General features: G+C 38.5%; 1 protein-coding gene across 4 annotated transcripts in view; it reads left to right on the top strand.

Annotated features, from left to right (window-relative positions):
- Nucleotides 1-17,535, top strand: part of C1H11orf65 (chromosome 1 C11orf65 homolog) — a 29,085-nt gene extending 11,550 nt beyond the window's left edge. For all 4 annotated transcript variants that reach the window (XM_044982802.1, XM_044982795.1, XM_044982810.1 and 1 more), the window contains 6 exons: nt 1,273-1,326; nt 3,932-4,135; nt 7,667-7,800; nt 12,082-12,252; nt 12,505-12,560; nt 17,096-17,535. In XM_044982802.1, the coding sequence (XP_044838737.1) occupies nt 1,273-1,326; nt 3,932-4,135; nt 7,667-7,800; nt 12,082-12,252; nt 12,505-12,560; nt 17,096-17,277 (801 nt within the window). In that variant the 3' untranslated portion in view covers nt 17,278-17,535. The remainder of the gene's footprint in view (nt 1-1,272; nt 1,327-3,931; nt 4,136-7,666; nt 7,801-12,081; nt 12,253-12,504; nt 12,561-17,095) is intronic.
- The last annotated feature ends 1,880 nt before the right edge of the window (nt 17,536-19,415 follow it).

Here is a 19,415-nt window from a genome sequence, read left to right on the forward strand (position 1 = left end):
TGTCTTTTATTTGGGGCATAGTATTGGGAGACAAGGATCATTCCAGCATTATAAATCAAATACAATTTTTGACTGTTCCATCATCTGAAGTCCAAGATTTACTGATGTAGGATACTTTGTGGATTGCACACAACTGAAACCATATCCCAATAAATAAATATATAGTAGTTACAATAGAAAGTATCAGTAAACAACAAAAGTAAAAGCATATCCAAGGTAGAATTAGAGGGAAAAAGGAAAGGAGAAATCTGAGCCCATAGAAATCAGTTGTTTTCTAGGAATTGAGGACACCCATTCATTTCATATAGAGAGGCCATTTAATAGCTAATAGATGGTAAAAGGCATTTGGGGTTCAATCTGATTCATACTGTTTCAGGCCAAGCCCAATTATTTTCAGAGCATGTTGTAAAAATCATCTTTCTGCAAAAGCATTTGTGCAATAAATTGCCCCAAGGAAATAGTCACATAGGAAATGCCGACTGTATAAAAACAGTGGCCCATCTAGACCAGTATCTGATGCTTGAGTGTCTATGCAAAAAAACTTGCAGTAGGCAGTTATAGGAAAACCCACCCCTCAGGAAAGTTTCTTCCTATCCCTCAATAGCTAGAGGCTGACTTGTGGTCAGATGAATGAGAGTTTTTTATTGCTTCCAGAAATCTTGCTTACTTTTAAAAAAATATGTATTGTTATCACTCCGAATATTCACATTATCCATATAAATACTATAAGAAGAACAAGAGTGAAAGAGAAAATCTCCTCCCTCACCCTAAAAAAACAATTAAACAAAAAACAGTAATATAACAAAGAAGCAAGGAAGAGAGTCAATTATAGACATCACTTTGTGAACCCTACTTATTGTTTCTTGTCCTCAGATGCTATGGTGATGGATGTCTTAAGTAGATATGGAGAAAATTTAATTAAAGCCATTGCTCTCCCACCTTCACTTGTTTGCTTCTTGCATGCCACAGTATGATGTCCGCACCATACTGCAGAGAGCAGAATGAGGCCCATTATTCTGCCTTTTAAACTTTTTACATATTTCAATTTATAGATGAAAGTCTTTTTCATCTAGAAAACACGGCACTTCCATAAGAATAAAATATCAACCTATTTATATTGTGTGCATCTCTATTGATATGTTATTGGACTTATGTCAGAAGAATCTAAACACATCTTTATGTATGACGAACTAAATTATTTAACTGTCCATTACTGTATCTTTCTGTCTTGATTTGGAAGCATTGTGGATTAATGTCTTTTTCTTCTTGCAGGCAGAGTTACTAGATGCTGCAGCAGGTGTTTATGTCCGATTCAGACTAGGTGGTGTAAGTAGTGTTTTAAAGAATATTGAAATATTGACATTCATTCTATATCTAGGTAATCACAACTTAATGGACTTATATTAATTGTATTCTAACAAACTAGCAAGGTTAGTATTTTATAACCAGAGTGCTTACTTGTTCCCATAATACAAGAACTAGGGGCCACCAAATGAAATTAATGGGCAGCGGGTTTAAAACAAATAAAAGGAAGTTCTTCACACAGCACACAGTCAACTTGTGGAACTCCTTGCCAGAGGAGGTTGTGAAGGCTAGGACTATAACAGGGTTTAAAAGAGAACTGGATACATTCATGGAGGTTACGTCCGTTAATGGATATTTGCCAGGATGGGTAAGGAAGGGTGTTCCTAACCTCTGTTTGTCAGAGGGTGGAGATGGATGGCAGGAGAGAGATCATTTGATCATTGCCTGTTGGGTTCACTCCCTCTGGGGCACCTGGCATTGGCCACTGTCGGTAGACAGGATACTCATTCTTATGTTCTTATGTTCTAAATTAGCCTCCTAAATCCATTCTTAAGCACCTGATTAAATGGTCTGAATTTTCAGTTGCATTTGTGGGTGCTCTCATTGCTCTGGATTTGATAATCAGGGGTGCAGTCCTGGACTTATTGATGTCAACAGGAGTTTTTCCATTGGTTTTAATGGGGCCAAGATTTCACCCCACGCCTTTATTTAAGTGACTAAATATGGATTTAGTTTGAAAATTTTGACCCAAGAGTCTGCTTAGATTTTGGCCTTAAGTATTTGCCTATTAGTATTATACAAATGAACAGTCACTCTGGAATAGCAAAAGCCCTGTGTAAGAATCTCCTGCTTTCAAAATATCTAATACAGGATTGTAAATCTATTGCTACAGCACTTGATATAGCTGGAAAGAAGCTGATTTATTGTTAATATTCTTCCCTGCTGCCTGGCTAGCAATTTCTAGTAAATTGTATTTGGCAGACTTCTACCCTGTAATTATTTGGTTTCTGCTTCTGACCTACTCTTCCCTGGCTAATAACAACTTGTGAATAATACATCATTAGTAAACCTCACCTTGATGACATATGATATTAATAAAACATCAGAGCAACAGTTTGCTCTCTGGTGGAAGGCACAGTGTAGAGATCAAGGTGCTGAGCTGATTGATTACTTACAAGATTATCCAGTTCAGTGAAAGTAAGCGTGGAGGTGGATGAAGTTTTTAGATTGGAATTATGGAGCCAACACATTCTTTTCTTTACTTACCAAACATTAGCACCATGACAAAATATAAATTTGAAAAATGGTTATTTTAATCAGAACTGTCCTAGCATTTTAAGCTATCGTATTTGCAATATATTTACAAGACTGTCCAACATGACCTTATGTTTCTAGGTTTCCATCTCTAGTGTTAGAGAGACATACACGATAATCTTTCATCATACCATTTTCCATTTAAAAAGTAATATTAGCAGAGGGAGGGAACGTATGCTTTAATTACCTATTATTCCTCTTTGAAAGTTCTTTAACTCCCTCACAGGTTGTCAGTTTATACTCCATCACCTCCATGTCAGTCTTCACAATGGGCATTCAGGAAGAAAAATCATGGGTTAGACAGAATTTTTCCCTTTCTCATCTATTTACTACTAAGCAATTTGGACTATGGAAACAGGGCTGCTAATCTATATACTTCAATTGAGAACATACCAGATGGACCAGGACTTTTCATTGAAATTACAGCATCTGTGACTGAGAGAGTGGGTTGCTTGAAACCAAACCAACAAAAAAAAAACCCTCTCAGTTCTTTAAAATCTATTTAGCCATCCAAGCAGTTAAATTAGTTTCACTGCAGAAATTATTACAGGTTATAATCTAATTTATTAATGTATTTTCTCATCTTTAGATCATCAGTAAGGTCCATTAAGTAAAAGTATTAATTTGCATGTACTAGCACCTTTTATCTGAGGCTATCAAATTGCTTTACAAAGACCAGCGAATCCTCAGAATAGACATCTGAGAGAAGTAAATTATTATCTCTATTTTACAGACAGGAAAACTGATGAAAAGAAAGGTTATATGACTTACTTAATTCACACAGCGAGTTTGCAGTGTACCTGGAAGTACAACTCACAAATACAGACTCTCAGTCCCTGTTCTAGCTACTGTGCACACTTAACTTTCCATTTTTAAATATTTTTCAATTCCATTTCTCTTCCCAATAAACTTCCCCCATTCAGTTCAGAAAAATAAACATTATAGGAGAAACAATAAATGCTCATAAATGTTGTGTATGCTTGTGGCAACACACCAAAGACCTTGCAAAGAACTCCCTTAGAGTTAATGGCAAAACTCCCTCTGATTTCACTGAGTTGAGGACTGGATCTTTAATTTCACTCAGAATTGTAATCAGCCAATCAAATCTTCCAATTTCAGCCTATCCTGTATGGTGTTAAACTACTTTGAAATGGGTAAAGAACAGTTTCATGGCTTTTGTAAACCCATTTATGTCAACAGAGTAAGACAAGGTATTAATCTGACAATTTTTTTAAAAAGTAGGAACATTTGTTTATAACAGACACTGTCACTAGCTGGATCTTTCTCTTTCAAGTGTGATATTTCTTTACAGACTAAATATCCTCCAAGTATATATTACAAAATATTCACTCATAGACCCATTGTGGATATGTGTGCTAACAGCCCTAAAGATTATTCAAAGCCAGCATACAAACAGCTGGTGCCAGAGGCTATTCATGGAAAGATTTGGAAAGATGACCACAGTGGCTGGTACAAGCGTGTGGAGAATAACGGTTGGAGACTTCTTTCGATCAGAGTAAGCAAACAACAGCATTTACATTTTTTCTTTAAAACGTTAACTTCTTTTTCTTACATAACCTACACATTATGGAGATTTAATTTCACTCACTATATGGATCACTTCATAATGTGTGGGATCTTTATTTCCATTTGAAATAATGACCTATGGTAATAGTCACTCCCTGTGAGATGTTATAATAATATCATGATCATTTATTTATAACATGTTCCTCATCACCAGGTCACTGAACAATAGAATATGATTAAATTATCATAAGTACTGTACTATAAGATCTTGTGCTGAATATGAAATAAACCTGTTTATTAAAGTACAATATAATACTTAAATATTAAAATACAATTTCATACTTCTCCATATGAAGGTATAATTTTGTTTGGATTAAAAATCTGCGAGAGGAGTCAATGTACTTTTCTCTAATACAATGTATAGCTTGAAATATAAAACATACTGAAATTATGTTATGTTAAAATTAAGCCATTTATGTTTTGTTAAATTCTTTTGGAAATAATTGGTAATATTTTTAAAGGTGAAAGGTTTGTACAAACATAACACAGGGTAATTACAGAATTTAATAAATTATTCAGGGAATTATTTGGATCCCAAGAATGACTATGAACAGTATAACTCCATTTCAAGTATCAATCAACAGATGATTTAGGGCTGGATTACTTGGTATCTGAAGGCTTGTGGAGGTAAAGGCAGGTCTAAGCCATCTTTCTGTCTTCTCTGTTCTGAGTCTGAGCTGGCAAGTTAGAGCAACCACAGGGCTGCACTAATGAACAGAATTCTTTTTCAGATATGATACACAACATTTAAATAATTTCTAATACACTGTATAGTGACATGAATCATTCGATGTGACACCATCAGACATCTTCTCTAATCCTATTATTCTATCATACTCCACTTCTCCACTCCTTTAGCTCGTCCTGTCGAGCCACCTCTTCCAAGCAGGCATTTTGATGGGGTTGTTGAAGACAGTATACCAGTCTCCTCATTTCTGTCTGTTCCTCCTTTTTTATTTACCAGTCACTTTTCCCACTTCCTAAGTGCTTCAACCCATATAACATTAGACCAGTAGGTGTTAAGTATGGTGGATTGAGGGTATGCCATCCAGTTTACTTCAACCCTCCATCCACATCCCGTCCCTCTTCAGGGACCACTCTCACCAGGTATTGCCCTTCAGTGGGAGATTCAATCTCTTCTTCAGAGAGGGGCCATAGAGTAAGCACTGTTTGGCCTCAGAGTACAAGGCTTTTATTCCCATTATTTCCTGATCCCCAAGTCAAAGGAGGCCTCAGGCCCATCTTAGATGTAAGAGAATTGAACAAATTGCTGAAGAAAATAAAATTCCGCCTGGTTATCTTAGTGACAATTATCCTTTCCCTAGTTTGATGCCCTTGACTTGAGGGATGCTTACTTCCATATCACAATATGTCCCAACCATAGAAAGTTTCTCAGGTTTGTGGTGAATGGTTGACACTATCAGTTCTGAGTATGTCTGTTCCGCCTGGCAGCTGCTCCTCAGGTATTCACAAAGTGCATGACAATGGTAGTAGCTCATATTCAAAAATTAGGTGTCCATGTGTTCTCATACCTGGATGATTGGTTGATCAGAGCTCAATCAGAATCTCAAGTCCTCTCCAGCACATCCACTGTTCTATCCATATTCAGTGCTCTGGAGCTCTTAGGGAGTGGAGAAAAATCAGTACTGATGCCTGTACAAACAATAGAATTTATTGGAGCAGTCCTCGACTCCACAAATCAGGTTTGAAACCATTCAGAACCTAGTACTTCAAATGAAAGCTTACCCACTCCCAACAGCATGCAAGTACCTCAGCCTGTTAGGTCACATGGCAGCATATATCTATGTAGTACAATACACCAGACTGTGACTCAGGATACTACAGACATAGCTAGCATCAGTATTTGCCCCGAATCATCACCACTTGGACAAGGTGGTTCAAGTGCCAGAGCTAGTCCTGTTGTCTCTGGATTGGTGGACAGACCCTCTAAAAGTTTGTGTGGGCGTTCCCTTCTTTCCAACACTGCCAACACTCACTCTAGTCACAGACGCATCATCTCTAGGTTTGGGAGCTCATATTGGATCCCTGAAAACTCAAGGACTCTGGTCACTTCCAGACCTAGAGGCTCACATAAATGTCAGGGAGTTAAAAGCAAAGTCTAGCCTGCTCAATCTTCCTCCCCTACATGGGGGGGTGGGGGAGTCTGTGGAATATGACAGACAACTCAGTGATTATATTTTATATAAACAATCAAGGAGGGGCATGGTCAATCCAGCTCTGCCAGGAGGCAGTTCACCCCTGGGACTTCTACATAACCCACTCAATTCACCTCAAAACTGTTTCCCTTCCAGGGAAGCAAAACACACTGGCAGATCAGCTGAGCAGATCCTTCACCAATCAACACGAGTGGAATTGACATGTGTAGTCACTTGAAGAAGAAATGGTTACGTACCTTTCTATAACAGTTGTTCTTTGAGATGTGTGACACGTCTATTCCATGACCCATCCGCCTTCCCCTGTATATCAGAGTACATCCAGTATGAAGGAACTGAGGGAGGTCAGGAGCAGCTCCGCCCTCTTACATCAGCATGTGGTTGTGCACAGCAACAGGAGGGCACCCCAACGGGTACTGCTGAGGGGAGAAATCTCCGACATTTATGCACGAGATGTACACACACCTATAGTGGAAAGGCCATATGCAACACATCTTGAAGAACAGTAGTTATGGAAATGTAGGTAACCCTTTCCTTCGATAATAATAAGACTTTGCATATACATAGTGACACCTTTCATCCAAAGATCTCCAAGTACTTTACAAAAGTGGGCAAGTGTTACTATCTCTATTTTACAAATGAGGAAACTGAGGGGCAAAGAAGTTAAGTGACTTGCATAGGTCACAGAGAGTCAGTGGTGGTGTAGGGAATAGGCATCAGACTTCTGACTCATGTTCTCTTATTCTAGGCATAAAATCATTCTGCTTACTTCCTCCCTCTTCCCTATTACGTCTATCCCTATGCCTATTCCTTTAAGCCTGTCTAATGGTAGCCTCTGAGTAACAGTCCTGGAGCTTCTCAGAGAAACCTAATCTGTGTTTGGCCATTATTTGTTTTTTATACATTATTATATTACTTCTCAGTATGTTATCCATGAGATTTTTCTCTCCACTATATTAAACAGAGTATCAGCTATCAAAGAATCAGCATTCTTTTTATGCAGAAATTTACCAAGGCAAGGAGCAATTACCATTGAATTAATATTTGCAAGAGAAAATATACTCCTTGCATGTTTAGCCTTGAGTCTTTCAAGTTACTGATAAGATAATGTATCTTATGCTGAACAGATAAGCAAAACAGGCAAGGGGTAAATCTTTAATTATTCTCAATGTAAAGGACCAATCATGGGATTTATAAATGAGAAGACATGCCCAGGGGTGTGGAAGAAAATCAGTAATGGTGTTTTTGTGAAACTAGTTCAAACAATACATCACATTTGCCAGTAGTTTTGGAGGACTATAGATCCTGTAACTGATGAGGACAACACAAAGGAAAAGGAATTCCATTACTCTAAGCTGAAGAGGAAACAAGACATTGACCGGAGAAGAAAAAGGAGAAAAATTGAATGGATGACAAAAATGTGAGTTGATGCAATTTTCAGACTTATGTTTCTGGGCATGATTAGAGTAGTATTCTGGTCCTGGGTCTTTTCAGAAATAATTAGCTTTCATGGCTAAATTATCTTAAAACGCCATGTAACTGTGTATAAGTAATTAAGTTGTATATCACTACCAAGTCCTGCTGAACTTCCAAATGGAGCTAGTTCCATTTGAGGCAGCAGGATATTGCTTCTTCTATATCTGAGAATGGATAGCTCCTAAGGAGCTATTATTTTAATGGTTATATCCCTCTGCAGCTATGCACTGGGGGCTGTGGAGGCAATGCAGAAGGAGGTGATGTGACATTGGGCTGTACTATCTGTCATGTGGATTTCCGCAAAAAAATCTAGGAGCATAAAGACAGCATCATAGAGAGTGATAGTTCTTCCCAGATCTATTCAGAAAAGAGGAACTCCACATATAGGCAGCTTCCTCTTCTGCTTGTAGATCACTGCCCCATCATCTCTAGAATATAGCATCTCCTGCTCCCAGGAATTTTCATCTTGTTTCCCAGAGAAGATCACCCATATCTGGAATGGCTGTATAAGCCACCGGGAACAAGCTGAGAACAAGATCAGAAACATAACACCTTCATTCCAAGACACCAACCTATACACACAAACAGTAGTTAATGAATCACTAAGTGCAAGCAGGGTCACCATCTGTGACAAGGACAACTGCTGTTGCTATATGGTAGGTTTGTATGGCATATCATGGAGCATTCCTAACTGAGATTGCCAATAGTTCATTTAATAAGAGAAATCTACCATGCAGCCTAAGAAGGGCAATAGTCTAACCAGAACCAAAAAAACTCGAGACACTCGAGACCTTGCAGCTATGGCCAGTGTCTAGCCTCCTTGCTTTAAGCAAACGAATTAAGAAGCTAGCAAAAAACAGTCTCCAGTGGCTCCTATCAATTGCCAGAATCCTGGATCCATCTGAGTCAGGCTTCAGACCAGGCCACAGTACAGACACATCACTTGTTGCTCTGTTAATGACATTCTTCGGACCATAGATAAGGAAAGAACATCCATGCTCATCCTGTTGGACCTCTCTGACATTTGTTACTGTTGATCACTAAGCTCTCCAGTCCAGCCTCCAAGAACCTGCAGGGTTAGAAGGTCACACCCTGAAATAACTCAGGTCCTTCCTTTTAGAACAAACCAATAGCTACCTATGGGCAACTGTTTATCCACCTCCAAGGTCCTGACCAGTGGAATCACACAAAATCTTCACCTCTACATCTACATTAAACCATGTTAAGTTTAGGAAGGCAGATAGAGCAATCATCTCTAATGCTAGCATAATGGAAGAAAAGTTGTGGCTCCCAGGACAAACAGTTATATTTTTATAACCCCTGCTTGAGTAGGCCAAATGCTATAGCCTGTTTTCTAAAGAGAGAAAACAAATTATTCCTTGGCATTAACCGTTGTTTCAGGATCAGGTGGACATGTATAAAAAGTACACAAATGCAATCCCAAGTGCCTCCATCACCAAACAGGCATACCACTGGGTGTCATTTAACTGGACATTCATTTTATTTTAAAGATTACTACAAAATTAATCTATTAGAAAAAATATAGCATGCAGAGGTATGAGTTTTAAATGGTAACATATTCACAGATTCTAAGGGTCAGAGAAATCTCTACGATCAGTTCCACTAGCCTGACTTCCTGCATAACATAGGCTTCATTCCTTACTCAGGCAAAACTTTCTTTGGAGAGACAAGGTGTGGGAGGTAATACCTTTTATTGGACTTTCTGTTGGTCAGAGAGACAAGCTTTCGAGCTTACACAGAGCTCTTCTTCAGGTCTATTGAAGTCAATGGGAATTTGCCAGAGAAAGGAATAAGCCTACAGAGATAGAAGAAAGAAATACAGCTCTATTTTGAAAATTGTTGAAGTTCAGCTTTTGTCCCGTTCTGACCTGATATATAATTCAAATGGCATTCTTATATGTAAAAGGCAAAGGGACACACAACTGTCTTTGTAGTATACTTTTTAAAGTTACTTCCATTTATATAATATCATAACATTACTCACCACAAAGAGCTTGCAAATCATTTAGAAGTGTGATGCCCAAAGAATTTCAATAAGCCTAAAATAGTTGGATTGTTTGTGGTGTTTAACAATGTTTTCTTTAACAACAAAAATCAGTTTTTCCTTGTGATTTCTTTCTCCCTATATTACTGGGAGGTGGGGCAGGCATGAAGAATGACGTATTCTTTTGAGAGGAAGAGGCAAGTCGGCCCATGTGTGTTCTTGCAAGTATCCTCCTTCCTAAACAAAGGGGAATAATTTCCCAAAGACAAGAACTAAGAATATATAATATAAATGGGACACTCAGGTTTTCATCTACTCATTTATTCTAGGCTACTACTAAATTATCCTTCTCACAGGCATAGTCCTGACATCATTAACGTACAGGGTCAAGACAGGTGCTTTAAAATTTTAGGGAAATATTTATAAAAGTAGCTTCTTCTAGCAGTTAGGTCATTTTTTGACCCTCTCATATGCCTGAAATGGTCACCTCTGGGAAGATCTCTGTTTCAGTTGTATATCCAGTGTACAAATTGTTGTGTATGGTGTGGTGTACTGTTTAAAAAACCCAGAATCATAGAATCTCAGGGTTGGAAGGGACCTCAGGAGGTCATCTAGTCCAACCCCCTGCTCAAAGCAGGACCAAACCCAACTAAATCATCCCAGCCAGAGCTTTGTCAAGCCTGACCTTAAAAACCTCTAAGGAAGGAGATTCCACCACCTCCCTAGGTAACCCATTCCAGTGCTTCACCACCCTACTAGTGAAAAAGTTTTTCCTAATGTCCAACCTAAACCTCCCCCTCTGCAACTTGAGACCATTACTCCTTGTTCTGTCATCTTCTACCACTGAGAACAGTCTAGATCCATCCTCTTTGGAACCCCCTTTCAGGTAGTTGAAAGCAGCTATCAAATCCCCCCTCATTCTCCTCTTCTGCAGACTAAACAATCTTAGTTCCCTCAGCCTCTCCTTATAAGTCATGTGCTCCGGCCCCCTAATCATTTTTGTTGCCCTCCGCTGGACTCTCTCCAATTTATCCACATCCTTCTTGTAATGTGGGGCCCAAAACTGGACACAGTACTCCAAATGAGGCCTCACCAGTGCTGAGTAGAGGGGAATGATCACATCCCTCGATCTGCTGGAAATGCCCCTACTTATACAACCCAAAATGCCATTAGCCTTCTTGGCAACAAGGGCACACTGTTGACTCATATTCAGCTTTTCCTCCACCGTAACCCCTAGGTCCCTTTCTGCAGAACTGCTGCCCAGCCATTCGGTCCCTAGTCTATAGCAGTGCATGGATTCTTCCGTCCTAAATGCAGGACTCTGCACTTGTCCTTGCTGATTTTAAAATTTTAAAATTTTAAAGCACCTCATCATATTTCTTTTGGCCCAATCCTCTAATTTGTCTAGGTCCCTCTGTATCCTATCCCTACCCTCCAGCGTATCAACCACTCCTCCCAGTTTAGTGTCATCTGCAAACTTGCTAAGGGTGCAGTCCACACCATCCTCCAGATCGTTAATGAAGATATTGAACAAAACCGGACCCAGCACCGACCCTTGGAGCACTCCACTTGATACCGGCTGCCAACTAGACATGGAACCATTGATCACTACCCGTTGAGCCTGACCATCTAGCCAGTTTTCCATCCACCTTACCGTCCATTCATCCAGCCCAGACTTCTTTAACTTGCTGGCAAAAATACTGTGGGAGACTGTATCAAAAGCTTTGCTAAAGTCCAGAAATAGCACATCCACTGCTTTCCCCTCATCCACAGAGCCGGTTATTTCATCATAGAAGGCAATTAGGTTAGTCAGGCATGACTTGCCCTTGGTGAATCCATGCTGCACAGAAGTCACTCTATATGGTGGTGGAGAAGGTGATGCCTACATAACTGTTATATCATTTTGTAAAATGCTTTGAGGATCATTTGGGATTAAAAAGTCTAATATATTTGATATTAAAATGATAAAAGAAAAAAATAGAATCTATATTTAAATTGTGTACACACATACTTGATTCTCTTCCCCTCCTTACTATGTCACCATTAAATCAAAGTTAATAATGACTAAGCTACATAATATTTCTATTCACAGACCACCCATGTTATCCTTAGTTGGTTCTGCTAGAATAAGACAATATGTTGGGATATAGTGCCCCTTAGCGTCAGAAAATATAACTGTTTCAAGCAACCTGCAATAATATATTCTTGTTTCACTATTAGGTATTATGCAGGAAGCTTGCGGGTCAAAACAGAGGACCCAACCACTGCAATCTTAATTCAGAGAAGTGCAGAAGGCATCGTCAATGCTGTTGAGAAAGGAGGAACAGACAATGTAATGGAATGGGAAGTGGATGAACTGTTGGAATGGACAAATGCACTTAACTTTGAAGAGTAAGTATGTGCTTTTTTTGTTTTCTTTCCCTTCAGAAGGATTTTATTATCTATAATAGAGCCTTGATCTGCCCCAGCTTCTCCCATTTTAAATCTTCTCCCTCCATTGTTCTGTACTGTGGCCTTGATCTCTTCTTGGAAATGTTTCAGCTTCCAAAAAGTTAACTTCTCAAAAGATTAAACTTGTGTTTAATTTCCAGGATTTTGTTAATTGTACCTTAAACTGAATGTGTGTTTACTTAATGTGCTTAGATATATTAGCCAGTGGAAAGAAATTGCAACAAGCAACTCATCAGCTAACTACCAGGGTAAGTGGCGCCAACTATAGTTGTGGTAAATGGCTTCAAACACAAGTTTGCTCTCAAAAATTACTTTAAAAATTGCAGCTATGTTCCATGTTTATTGTGTCAATTATTTTTTCCATATCCACTATCCTTAGCTTCCAGGCAAAAATATCCTTTCTAATTTCCAATCATGCAAATTTACCAAGAAATCAGTATATTTATCAGTATCATCAAGATCTGGTGATCTTTGTTATGAATATCAAAAGTGTAAGTTATTTTTAACCTAATATGTGAAAAGGAAAATGGAATGTAGAGTTCCAGAAAATACGAATAGCCTTTTCAAAGTCAAACCCTTTTTATTAAACTCAACTGTAACCAATTATGATTTACACATTTGCTTCTACAATCTGATTTGTTAACATTTCTCCAAACATCAGCAGTGCTCATCTTTGAGCAAATAAACAAGTTCTGGTCTCTCTAGTCTTTTTAAAATTTAATTTCTGCCTCCTCTTTATTAGTAATGCCTGCGTCTTTTTACAATCAGGTTTTATATGCAATAATTTAGTTTATCTTTTTTACATGTTTTTTCTCTGCTATTAGCAGGCCAGTAAACCTAAAATTAGACCTACCAGATATGTTGGTTCACAGGCATATTATTTATTTGCATTATAGTAGTGCCTGGGATTCGCCAGTTGCTGATCAGGACTTTACTGTGCTAGGCACTGTACAAACACAGAACAAAAAAGACAGGCCCTGACCCAAAGACCTTACTATCCAAGGAAGGCCTGATTTTAAGAGCTGTGCTTTCCAAGTGTTCCAGTGTGGAAGATTCTTGTATACTTCATTTATCCATTTGAAAGACTCAAGGGAATACTTTACTATTTTAAACTAAAAATACACAAAACAGAATCTCTCGGGATGATGTAGTAAGATTTATTTTAATTTATTAATGTGGGTTATTGCTGATCTGTGACTCCGTCACTAATACATATAATACACGTGCACCCAGTATATTTTAGGACCATATTCTTGGCTGTAGTTGTTAGGTGGGAGCTGACAACCAGACAAAGGTGTGTGTGTGTGTTCTGTATGGGCTTAGGTATTATACTGTGTGTGGTACTTGGGCTATATCCATATTTAACACTTCCAGTTCTAGGAGGAGTCCTGGGTCAGGTGAAGCCCTGAACCCCACCCCCAACCTGCCACAGCCGTGCCTCCCCTCCCCAGAGCCCAAGCCGCCATGCAGGAAAATTCAAAAGCTCTTCTCTCTTCTGGAAGAATCTGAGCTTTTGATACATGTCATGCAGGTTCCAGGGCAGCTTGGGAGGTGCTATCTGCTACTCAGGTTTCTGAGTTCATCAGTAATCTCCTTGGAGTCCAGGGAGATTTTAATGTAATTTGATGAACCCAGGAAGCTGAGTAACACATACTATCTCCTCAGCCACCCTGGAACCTGCATGGGGCATGATAATAAACAAAAATTTCCCCCACCAAACCCACAACTGGCATCCAGCAGCAGTGACTGTGCCACGGGAGGCCTATTATACCCACCACCCATGGGCAAACACCTTACAGAAGTTTAAATACTACTTCAACATCATTACCTTTATCAACCAAACGTGTAATCTCATCAAAAAAGATATCAAGTTAGTTGATACCATGTTGATTTGCATTAATTACATTACCCTCCTTTAGCTGATTGTTAATTGAGTTCGGTATCAGGTGCTCCATTATCTTGCCTGGTATTGATGTCAGACTGGCTGGCCTATAATTATCCTTTTTAAAAATTGGCACAACTTTAGCTTTCTTCCAGTCTTCTTGAACTTCCCCAGTGCTCCAAAATTTAGTGAAAATAAGCATTAATGGTGCAGCAAGCACCTCAGCCAGCTCCTTTAAAACTCTTTGATGCAAGTTATCTGGACCTGCTGATATAAAAATATCTAACTTCTGTTTAACATTTTCCAGTGATACTAGTGGAATGGAAAGAGTTTTATTATTACCAGATGATGAGAGTGCATCATCTGTTTTTTCCCCAAATACAGAACAAATATTTGTTGAACACCTCTGCCTGTTCTGAATTATTATTGATAATTCTACCATTTCAGTCTAGTACTGGACCAGTACCATTGTCAATATTATTTTTGTTCCCAATATATTTTTAAAACTCCTTATTGTCCTTAAGTCTGCTGCCCATGGAATTCTCCTTGTGTCCCTTGGCTTCCCTTATCAATTTTCTGCAATTTCTAACTTCTGATTTATATTCATTACTATCAACTTTCCCTTTCTTCCATTTGTTGTATGTTATTTTCTATAGCTGTCTTCACTTCCCCTCTAAACCAGGTTGTTTTTTAACCAGCACAGCCTTCTTCCTCAGTTGCGGGATTGTGGCTTTTGGGGTCTCTAGTAAGGTGTTCTTAAATAATTCCCAAATATCATTCACATTTTTCTATTTAAATTCTTCCTCTCAGCTGATAGCTCATAATTGTTTTCAGCTTTGTGAAATTGGCCCTATTAAAGCACCAAGTATTCATAGATTCTAGGACTGGAAGGGACCTCGAGAGGTCATCGAGTCCAGTCCCTTGCCCTCATGGCAGGACCAAATACTGTCAAGACCATGCCTGATAGACATTTATCTAACCTACTCTTAAATATCTCCAGAGTTGGAGATTCCACACTCTCCCTAGGCAATTTATTCCAGTGTTTAACCACCCTGACAGTTAGGAACTTTTTCCTAATGTCCAACCTAAACCTCCCTTGCTGCAGTTTAAGCCCATTGCTTCTTGTTCTATCCTTAGAGGCTAAGATGAACAAGTTTTCTCCCTCCTCCTTATTTTACCCTTTTAGATACCTGAAAACTGCTATCATGTCCCCTCTCAATCTTCTCTTTTCCAAACTAAACAAACCCAATTCTTTCAGCCTTCCTTCATAGGTCATGTTCTCAAGACCTTTCATCATTCTTGTTGCTCTTCTCTGGACCCTCTCCAATTTCTCCACATAATTCTTGAAATGCGGTGCCCAGAACTGGACACAATACACCAGTTGAGGCCTAACCAGCGCAGAGTAGAGAGGAAAAATGACTTCTCGTGTCTTGCTCACAACACACCTGTTAATGCATCGCAGAATCATGTTTGCTTTTTTTGCAACAGCATCACACTGTTGACTCATATTTAGCTTGTGGTCCACTATAACCCCTAGATCCCTTTCTGCCGTACTCCTTTCCAGACAGTCTCTTCCCATTCTGTATATATATTACTGGTCTGGATTTTATTCAGCTTGCACAATATAAATGCGATCAAGTCATAATCACTTGTACCTAAGCTACATTAGTTTGGTAATCGGTTCCTCTTTATTTGCTAGGACAAAGTCTAATATAGAATCCTCCAGTGATGGCTGCAACACTTTTTGAGTTAGGAAATTGTCATCTATAATGTTTAGAAATTACAAGGACATTTTAGTACTGGCAGCATTATCTAGCCATTAGTAAAGAGACATTGGATAGTGCAATGGAATGTATACAAAAATTGATTTTTCCACTGATTCTGGTAGAGCTCAGGATTGTGGGGGTTTTTAATGTAATTTACTAAAATTGATGTCTAATATTAAAATGATTGTACAATGCAAATAAAAAGCCTTGAGTATTTTTAATTAACAGTAATGCTGTCATCAGAGAAAACAATGTAAAAATATTTCAGTTATGCTACCACTGCTCCAGTGACAGACAACACAGTTGCTGAAGCAGCAGGGAATCCAAAGTTAAATTGATATAAACCAGTTATAAGCTGATGTGTGCCCTCACAGGTGTTTCAATTGATTCAACAAAATTGATTTTAAAATAATTTTAGTTAAATCTGTAAAACTGTTGTGTGTAGACAAAGCCTTAGTTAAGTCAGGCAAGAACCACTCTTCTGTTTATTGGCCATCTTGACAAAGCAGCTCTCACAATGACACTCTATTTAGACATTATGCAGTGGCCTGGGCTGTACTAATATGCACTATCTCACAGAAGATTGAAGGGTGGTGGGACACGTCAAAAGAAGGCCAAGATACAAATAAAGGGCCAAATTCTGCTTTCATTTGCACTGTGTAAATCCAGAATAACTCTGTTGAGTTACTAATGAGTTACTCCACTGGGAAAGTAGAATTTGGCCCACAGTTTATTCTTGCAGGGGAGAAAAAGGGAATCTCTTTCATTGTTGGGAAATTAGACTGTATTTGCATTTGATTTTTTTTTTAACAGTGGTACAGGATAAAAGAAAAAATAAAGCACTGCTAGCAAAGCATGTTTCCTAAAGTTGTTTTTGTTCACTCTAATTTCCTCAGTCTCACTAACACAAACAGAACTTTTTAAGCAGGGTTGTTCAAGTGTGCTGAGTTTCTGAGTTTAATCTTTGATATTTTAAAACAGCGTTATATGTTTTTTTTTAAAGTTACAATGTATGAATATTGTAAAGAGAAAGGAATTATGATAGGTCAAAGTGTGACTGTGGGACAGTTAGTTTAAATAATATCTATATTACCTCTCAGATTTTTCTGACCTATATTTCAATTTTTTTTTTTAGGTTTCCAGTTTATTGTATCACAACATGATCCATGTGAATTCTCACAGCTACCCCATGGAAACATCCAGGAAACACCAACCCCTAATCCATTACCTTTAAATGAAACAGACTTCAAGCCAGGGACATTTATAACACCATTAAACTCACCTTGTAATCTCCCAATGGGTAACAATTCTGAATGATAATTTTGCTCCTATTCATTAGAATACTATTTTGCTCTACTTCAATTTGATATGATATGGAGCTATAGTTTCAGCAGTTAGAGCTGACTAAACAAGAAATCTGCATGTAAAACACAAATGTGCTGCATGATTCTCTCCTCTATAAAAACAAATTACAACAGTATCCAAAACTGGTTTGAATCAGTCATAATGTGCTAATAATAACCTCCCCTACTTTTCTCCCTCTTCTAGAACACCTACATTCTATACAATATAATTATGCCAAATGCTTCAGCAAATATTATAGCGATTTGTTCTTTCTATAGATTTTTTTCCAGACTCTAATATAAAGTGGATGCTTACAACCGATACATATCACTTCCAGGACTTTTAAGCTTCAAAATGTTTTGAAAACAATTACGAGTCCATTAAGCCTTGCAGTACCCCTGTGAGCTAGCTATGGATTACCCCCCATTTTAGCAGTGAAGAGACTGAAGGTTAAAGTGACTTCCCAATGCTATCTTCTTGCTTCTATTTGACACACACTGTTACAGTCAGAGTTCTAAAACCCAGCAGATTCTACAGTGTATCAATGGAATTTGCTGCTATGAAGGCAGAGCAGCTATTGAATAGTTACATTTCAGAGCAGGGCTGAATGGAAAATGTTAACCTTGGTCTGAACCTACCTGAAAATGGGGGGCGGGTGGGAGGGGGGAGGCTTCTCTTTTCCAAGCTGAGAAGTCCCAGTCTTAATCTCTCCTCATATGGAAGCCGTTCCATACCCCTAATCATTTTTGTTTCCCTTTTCTGAACCTTTTCCAATTCCAGTATCTCTTTTTTGAGATGAGGCAACCACATCTGCCCACAGTATTCAACATGTGGGTGTTCCATGGATTTATGTAGAGGCAATATATTTTCTGTCTTATCTATCCCTTTCTTAATGATTCCCAACATTGTTAGCTTTTTTGACTGCTGCTGCACATTGAATGGATGTTTTCAGAGAACTATCCACAATTACTCCAAGATCTCTTTCTTGAGTAGTAACAGCTAATTTAGACCCCATCATTTTATATTGATAGTTGGGATTATGCTTTCCAATGTGCATTACTTTGCATTTACCAACACTGAATGTCATCTGCCATTTTGTTGCCCAGTCACCCAGTTTTTTGAGATCCTTTTGTAGCTCTTCAGAGTCTGCCTGGGACGTAAATATCTTCAGTAGTTTTGTATCATCTGCAAATTTTGCTACCTCACTGTTTACCCGTTTTTCCAGCTCATTTATGAATATGTTGAATAGGACTGAACAGACCCCTGGTGGACACCACTAGCCATTCTGAAAACTGACCTTTCCTAACCTTTGTTTCCTTATCTTTTAACCAGTTGCCAATCCATGAGGACCTTCCCTCTTATCTCATGATAGCTTACTTTGCTTAAGAGCCTTTGGTGAGAGACCTTGTCAAAGGCTTTCTGAAAATCTAAGTACACTATATCCACTGGATCCCCCTTGTCCACATGCTTGTTGACCCTCTCAAAGAATTCTAGTAGATTAGTGAGGCATGATTTTGCTTTACATAAACCAAGTTGACTCTTCCCCAACAAATTATGTTCATCTTTGTGTCTGACAATTTAGTTTCAACTAGTTTGCTCAGTACTGTGTTAAGCATTGGGTATAACTAACCTTTTTAGTGAAGACTGAAGCAAAGTAGACAAACACCTCAGCCTTCTTGGTGTCATCTATTAACCCTTCTTCCCTGCTAAGTAATGGACCTACATTTTATTTTGTCTTTCTCTTGCTCCTAATATATTTATAAAATCTCCTCTTATTGACTTTTGTGCCCCTTGCTAGGTGTAACTCATTTTGTGCCTTAACCTTTCTGTTTTTTTCCATCCATCCATACTTAACTATTGTTTTGTATTCATCCTGAAAAATCTGTTTCCACTTCCTGTAGAATTCCTTTTTGATTTCCAGACATTAAAGAACTCCAAATACGGCTATATTGGCTTCTCACTATTCTTCCTTTCTTTCCTTCTCATTGGGATAGTTTGCTGTTGTGCCTTTAATATGGTCTCATTGAGATATTGACAGTTCTCCGGAACTCCTTTTTCCCTTAGATTTTCTTTCTGTAGGACCTTACCTACTGGTTCTCTGAGTTTGTTAA

Source organism: Mauremys mutica, chromosome 1 (genome assembly GCF_020497125.1).
Source record: "Mauremys mutica isolate MM-2020 ecotype Southern chromosome 1, ASM2049712v1, whole genome shotgun sequence".
Classification (NCBI taxonomy): Eukaryota; Metazoa; Chordata; order Testudines; family Geoemydidae; genus Mauremys; species Mauremys mutica.